At 50.4% G+C, this 7,189-nt stretch overlaps 1 protein-coding gene across 4 annotated transcripts in view; it reads right to left on the bottom strand.

Annotated features, from left to right (window-relative positions):
• The window catches only part of Tmem266 (transmembrane protein 266), a 123,905-nt gene that overhangs the window by 20,910 nt on the left and 95,806 nt on the right, over positions 1–7,189 (bottom strand). For all 4 annotated transcript variants that reach the window (XM_031344763.1, XM_031344764.1, XM_031344765.1 and 1 more), the window contains 3 exons: positions 7,124–7,180; positions 5,975–6,113; positions 2,945–3,060 (listed from right to left, as the gene is read on the bottom strand). In XM_031344763.1, the coding sequence (XP_031200623.1) occupies positions 2,945–3,060; positions 5,975–6,113; positions 7,124–7,180 (312 nt within the window). The remainder of the gene's footprint in view (positions 1–2,944; positions 3,061–5,974; positions 6,114–7,123; positions 7,181–7,189) is intronic.

The raw sequence follows: 7,189 nt of genomic DNA, 5'->3' as shown, positions 1-7,189 counted from the left end.
CGGGGTTAGGTGGGGGTAGGGCTGGGGCGGGGTTAGGTGGGGCTAGGTGGGGGTGGGGCGGGGCTAGGTGGACAGCAGGTGGGAGACTCTGGAGGCACTGTAGATTACTGAGATTTCTGAGCCGTGCCTGTAAGGGGCCGCGCTCTGGCCAGTGTGGATCAGGCTGCCCCATGCCTGACATGAGCAATGTTCGTTCATGTTTTTAGGACAGGGTCTCATTATGTATCTCAGGCCTAGAACTCACTTCTTAGGTCAAGCTGACCTTGAGTTCACAATCCTCCTGTCTCTGCCTCTGAATGCTGCTACAGGCATGCACCACCAACTTGGAGCAATATTTTCACTGAGCCTGAACAGAAAACACAGTAAGGTGCTGGGCAGTGGTGGCACACGCCTTTAATCCCAGCACTTGGGAGGCAGAGGCAGGCAGATTTCTGAGTTCGAGGCCAGCCTGGTCTACAGAGTGAGTTCCAGGACAGCCGGGGCTGCACAGAGAAACCCTGTCTGGAGAAGAAAAAAAAAAGAAATAAAGAAAGAAAGAAGGAAAAAAGAAAAGAAAAGATGGTAAGGGATGGTGGGGTGGGAGAGAAGAGTGTTTACAGGTGAGACGCCTAGATCTGTCCTGGCTCTAAGATGGATACGTCAGCAAGCCAGGACTCGGGTTTATTTCTAAGGCAGGCATGTGTGCATGAGTGAGCAGGCAGTTTGAGTGAGCCACCATTAGCCAGTATCGAAATCTCATAACAATCCTCTGAGGATTTCATTACTACCTCCATTTTTCAGATTAACAAAACCAAGGTTCTATCAGCACACACACCACCAAGTCACTAAGTAACAGGGCTGCTTGGACCCATCTCTTCCTTAGGCCATTCTTGGTCAGCCCACACCCTGACATAACATCCATGGCTGACATGCACTCCCTTCAGGTCTTAAACCTCATACTGCCAGTGGGGTGCTGTCTCTGGCCTCTGGGGAGTGGGCTCCAGCTTTGGAGAGCAGTGGCCTGCTCCCTACTCTCTCAGCAGAAGCTGAGTCCGGCTCCACCCGACCACCCCCTAACCCTGCCCACGGGGATGCCAGCTGTCTGTCCCTCTAGGCAGTCGTAGCTAAGATGACAGGTTTCGGTGTGTGTGTGTGTATGTTTTTTTAACTGTTTTAATTAAAACAGTTCATTTTTTTGTTGTTTTTTGTTTTGTTTTGTTTTTCGAGACAGGGTTTCTCTGCATAGCCCTGGCTGTCCTGGAACTCACTCTGTAGACCAGGCTGTCCTCGAACTCAGAAATCCACCTGCCTCTGCCTCCCAAGTGCTGGGATTAAAGGTGTGCGCCACCGTTCATTTCTGTTCATCTCTTTTCCAGATGTCACTACCTAGCACAGATCTTCCTTATTTATTGCTCTTTCCTGTGCACACTCTGAGGAAGTTCTGGTCCCAAGACCCCGAGTGAAGAGACTACGCGTGGGGAGTGACTTGAACCTGTACAGCACAGAGCACACGACATGTGGTACAGGGTCCTGGAGTTTGCCATTACGGTTAGCTCCTGCCCACAAAGCACATGCATGGCTGATGGTGGCCTGTGGTGGTGCTGTGCCCACGAAGCACATGCATGGCTGATAGTGGCCTGTGGTGGTGCTGTGCCCATGAAGCACATGCATGGCTGATGGTGGCCTGTGCTCTCTGTCGGGCATCTGTACGTTTAGGAGCCATGCAATGTTGTTCTGAATCTCGAAAGTTGCCAACACCAGTGGTGGTCTCCTGTTGTACAGGGAACCAACCAAATCTCCCTGATCCACTCTGAGCTGGTTTCTAGGTAACACTTCCAGCTTTCCTGTCCCAGTTTCCCAGACTCCCAGCCTAAACCCAGGTCAGCTCTCACCCGGGTGATTGCTATTGCTCTGGCTTTCTGTCCCCACCTGTCCCCTCCCACCCACCCTCCGGAAGCAGCCAGAAAGATCCATGAAGGATTAACACTTCCACAGAGACACTTCCCCTTCCTCCAGGTGCCTTGATCAGCCCAGAGCCCCTCCAAGCCCATCCTACCCTCCTGCAGCTTTCCCTAGCTCACAAGGGGCGTGGGCTCTGCAGCCCAGCTCAGTCCCCACTCTCATGTTGGGCCTCCCACTTGACCATCTCCCAAATGGCCCTGCTCATTGTGTTGTCAGCTTCTCTGCAAACCTTCCCTGACCATGGCCTACAGGGCCCTGTGGGGCATGCATGGTACCAGACTGCCTTCTTATATGCTGTGGCCACCAAATGCAGTTCCCCAACGCTCCCAGGAGGAAAGAACTGGTCCATATCCCACCTAGAATGGGGTTCTGGTGCCTAGCACAAGTCCAGCACAGAGCAGGCCCCTGGTGACCAGGCCAGTACATCAGTGAGAGAATAGCTTGCTCGGGGCTGCACTACTGCCTTTGTAGAGTAGAACCCCTATCTTAAAGACTGCCATGGTCCAAGGGGCCCTGGACAATGTGCTGAGGGTGGGGTCCACATGGCTCTTCTTGTCCCTCAGAAATACTTTGTGAGAACAAAAAGCCATGTTCCCGAAGTACAGAAAAATAATGGGTTCATAAACAGGCATCCCGAGGGGATGATTTGAAGATGTGTATGTGTGTGTGTGTGTGTGTGTGTGTGTGTGTGCACATGAGCACCGTTCTATAGAGACACTTCCTAGGATCCATTTGTGATGGCAGTCCACAGATTTCCACACTTGTCAGCTATGGGAGTCTGAGGCTGGGGAGTCAAAGAAACCACTGAGCACAAGTTTCTGAGCCCTGCAGTGAGTGGAACATAGGTTGGGGCTAGGGCACAGGTGGGAGCTGGGGGAGGTCTGGATTCAGGGGCTGAGGACACTCTGACTGCAGTCCCCCAAGCTCTGGCATCCTGACATGACTGACATTGCAGGATCCTCAGCAAGGCCTGGGCAGAGGCAGGCAGATCTAAAAGTATTACCCCTTGCTCCTGACAGATTTGCGTCAGTCTCTCCAGCTGCTCATCTTGGATGGCCTTGGCCTTCTCGTACTGCTGGGTGACCATCTCCATCTCCAACTTGACTGGCAGGACGTAGGCTGGAAGACAGAGGGAGCCATGTGAAGAGCTGGCCAGCAGCTGGGCTTAGACTGCAGAGCAGCAAGCCCAGAATTCAGCAGCAGCTTCAGAGCCCAGGCTCAGTCTGTGGGCATGTGGGGCGGGGACAGGTACCCAAAAGCATCCAGGAAGCACAGAGAGGCCAAACCCCAAACTTAGTTCCTTCTTTTTCAAAGTGACAGAGCCCTGGAGTTTTGGAGCGCGTTGGTACAACTGCCAAGAAAAATGACTATATCCTAGCTTCTGTTATAGTTACAGGTGTCCATAAGAAAAATTCTGGCAGAGTTGGGGACCTCAGAGCCTGTAGGCATAGGGTGTAACCGAAATGTAGCCTTTTTGGTTTTTGGAGATAATCCATTAATAAAGGCTATTTCTGAGGTAGTTATGTAGACAGATGACTAGATGATAAAAGATGGGTGGATGATAGATAGACAGACAGACAGATAGACAGACTGATACTGGTTAGTGTGGAGTCCCCTTTAGTTTTATATTTTCTTCCTTCAGCCTTTCTGAGTATGAAGAAGAGTTGTGACTGACCCTGGTACAGCCATCTTGGACCATGAAGTACCTCTGAGAAGGTAGGTTATATGCAGTAGAGCAACAAAATAGAAAGTGTTTTTAGTACTAAGTAGAGAGCAAGTGCCATGTCACCTGTAGGTAGTGAGTGACACCGCCATTTTCTGCAGACTTCTGGTTTTTTTGTTTGTTTGTTTTTTGCTTGTTTTGTGTTTTTGTTTTTGTTGTTTTTTTTAAAAGGAAGCTTGTGCTGTGTGTAGGTCAAGGGTACCCTGGGTTTCTGTTACAGATTATCCTACTTCCAATACCGAGGGAGATGCGGAGAGAGAGCCGGGGCTTTGAGTGTGTGGTCCCCATGATTTCTCAGATAGCAGTAGTCGAATAAGCCCCTCCCTGGGGCTCATGGGCTTAGCAGTTTTAGAACCCACAGAAGTTTCAGAGTCAACTCCAGACCACCTTGACCTCTGCATTTTACCCCCCAGGGTCTCACACCTTTCAAAGCCCTTTCGGGTTTTTCAGACCAACTAGGCACAGGTCATATATGTCTCTTGTCACTGCATTCTAGACCTTTCTACATGCTCCCCCTGAGAAGGACAGAGTGAGCACTGACAGCCTGTCACTAATTGCTGTTCCTAACTGCTGTTGCCTGGGCCGTTCCTGAGACCAGTTCACGCCCAGGGTGAGAATGGCAAATTAGCACTCCTTAGTTCCCAAGTGTGATCTGAGGAGAAGGTTCAAAAGGGGTTGTCAGCCTTTACTAGTGAGGAATGTGCAGCTGTCCACAGCTGCCAGGATCGAAAGGCATTATCCTGCCCCGAGGGAAGACGTTCTCACCGGACAGAGCCCAGAATAGAATCCTGAGTGGGAAGGATGAATCAAACAGCCACAAAAGGCGCTGAGATTGTGTGTGTGTGTGTGTGTGTGTGTGTGTGTGTGATGTATATAGTTTGTATGTGATGTGTATATGATATGTGAAGTGTGTGTGTATTGGTATGTGTGTTATATGTACTTCTGTGTTTGTGAGTGGTGTATATGTGATGTGTGTGGTGTATATAGCATGGTGTGTGTGTATGTGGTATGTATGTGGTATGTGCGGGTTGTGTGTGTAGTGTGTGGTGTATATAGTCTCTGTGTGTGCTATGTATGTGGTATGTGCATGGTGTGTGTGTGTATGTGAGAGAGAGACACACAGAGAGAGAGAGACAGAGATAGAGAGAGAGAGAAAGAGAGAGAGAGAGAGAGAGAGAGAGAGAGAGAGAGAGAGCTGGGCTTCAGTCATGGTTCTGAGCACCATTCACAGTGTGACCTCTGTTCTCTGACTTAGTTTCTCCATCTGTCGTGAGGAGAATGTGTCGATGAGTTTCTCCAGCCATCCTTCCTAAGTTGTGGATCCCCCACATTCCAGTTCAGTAAAGATGCTGTAATGTGATGACAGACACAGCCAAGCTTGGGAAGGAAGCACTGTCCTCGTGTTCACAGCTGGGAGGTGAGAGGCTGCCCTTCCACAGACAAGACGACCCAGGAAGTCAGCTGCCTGCCTTACACCTGTCAAGCCGATGCTGTTGGGAGAACTCTATCATTGCAGCCAAAATTCAGGACTTGAAAGGACCTTAACATCTATCATAGTGGTTCTAAGCTGTGTTCTGACAGTCCTCTGAGGTGCCTCTTGGCATAAGGAGAGGGTATGGAAGTCCTTGGGAATCACTGGGCACCTCCTCTTTGGAAAGGAAGACAGCCCGTCCTAGTAGGTCTGCGAGGTGAGCCTCTCTGTAATGTCCTTTGCATCTGAGGACCACTTTTGGGAGCCCAGTGCCTTGGGGTCTTCTTTCATTTCCCCAAGATGACCCCAGAGACTCTCCCTGGGTCATTACCTTCTCTACCATGTCCCAGTTTTATGACAGTGTTCTTCAGAGTTGAGATTTCTAGTCTTATGGGAAGGCTGGCCTTGCTTGCACACAATACAGAGTTCTATCAGAGCTCAGTATGGTGGCACACACCTTTAATCCCAGCACTTACTTGGGAGGCAGAGGCAAGTGGATCTCTGTGAGTTGAAGGCTAGCGTGGTCTACACAGCAAGTACTAGGACAGCCAAGGCTACATATTGAAATTCTGTCTCAAAAACAACACCTGCCCTCACCAAATAAATAGTTTCATGGGCTGGGAAGTGGGGCTCTCATGGGTAAGTATGACACGTGACCATGTGGGTAGTGTCGGAATACCATGCTGAAGAGACAGGGCGGCCTTAGCTTTGTCAATGCTATGGGTCACCCCCCCACCACACCCAACACTGACTGTACCACCCTGAGTCCTCCTTTCTCAAGTGGATAGCTACAGCTTCTGCCTCTTCACCCTCATTGCCACCCCCACCAGGCTACTCACCATCAATGACCCTCTTCACTCGCCAGATTCGGAACATGATGATGAGGCTGATGGCGTCCCAGGGGCTCCTTGGTCCGTTAGCCACAGTGGACGCCACCATCGGGGCCAAGGACAGGATGATCACAGCCCCGTCAAACACCTGAGGAAGGGGTGGACTTCAGTGTTCCAGAGCAGCTGTGTGTCAGGTTGGAGAGCAGCCGGGAAGGCCACTGCTGCCGGCCACCTTCTCCAGGTAGCCTGCGCCTCCCAGAAGTTCACCCCAGCTGCCTGCGCTTTCTCTCTGAGGAGGCCTCTTCCTCCTAACATGATCAAGCATTCTTCATTCTTCTCATGACTCCAGCCCTCCTATAGCTCTTAGTTTAGACAACCTTAGGCCTGTATCCCACATCCTAGACCCTGGTCAGAGACTGAGGTGAATCCTTCATTGACAAAATGGGAACTGATGGCTTACAGGGGCCTCTTTATCTGTAGATGGCAAGAATCCAGGGCCAGTGTGTCACCTTTCACAAGTGCAGAGTCTTTAATGCAGCAAGAAGGCAGGACAGGTAGAGGAGGGATGTAGTCTATGTGTTTAAGCCTTGGGCACTTTCTCTATGCTTGCTGGAGCCCTGCCTTGTGTGAGCCTTTCTGAGGCCAGGACCCCTCTGTATAGGCTCCCAGGTTTGGACCCAAAGAGACTAAAATACAGTTGGAGGAGAGAAAGAAAAATAGCTGACACTGGATTCCTAAGCTTAGCCTGGCCTCAGACTACTGCACAAATCACAGGCAGCAGTTGGGCCTCCAGCACTGTAGAGACCTCACCTCATGCGGCAGCTACATCTCCATGGAGCAGAGTGGACACCAGGCTAAGAAAGTCTACAGCTTCCCTGACCAGTGCACCATGGTTGGGTGAGTCAAGTAAATCTATTTGTTTTAAAGTACATCTCAGAGGCTTTTCAAGTTGATTTAACTATATACATTCTGTGGATCTCAAGGCACGTTTTAAAGAAAATTCTTTAGTTGAAAAATGCCAGGTTTTGCCCCCTCCCAACCTCCCCCACCCAAGCGGCACCCTTGTGGTCAGGTGCATGCTGGACAGAGCTGGGCTCTTGTGATAGATGAGAGAACATTTCGCAGCTTCTAGGATCTGGGGATAGAAACTGGTCATACCTCTATTTTGTTTTCGATGTAATCCCAGATCCCCAGCACCACAATCCGTAGAACAGTCTGAGTTTA

The sequence above is a fragment of the Mastomys coucha genome, unplaced genomic scaffold, assembly GCF_008632895.1.
Source record: "Mastomys coucha isolate ucsf_1 unplaced genomic scaffold, UCSF_Mcou_1 pScaffold23, whole genome shotgun sequence".
In the NCBI taxonomy this organism is placed as follows: Eukaryota; Metazoa; Chordata; class Mammalia; order Rodentia; family Muridae; genus Mastomys; species Mastomys coucha.
This window is presented reverse-complemented; position numbering and strand designations above follow the sequence as displayed.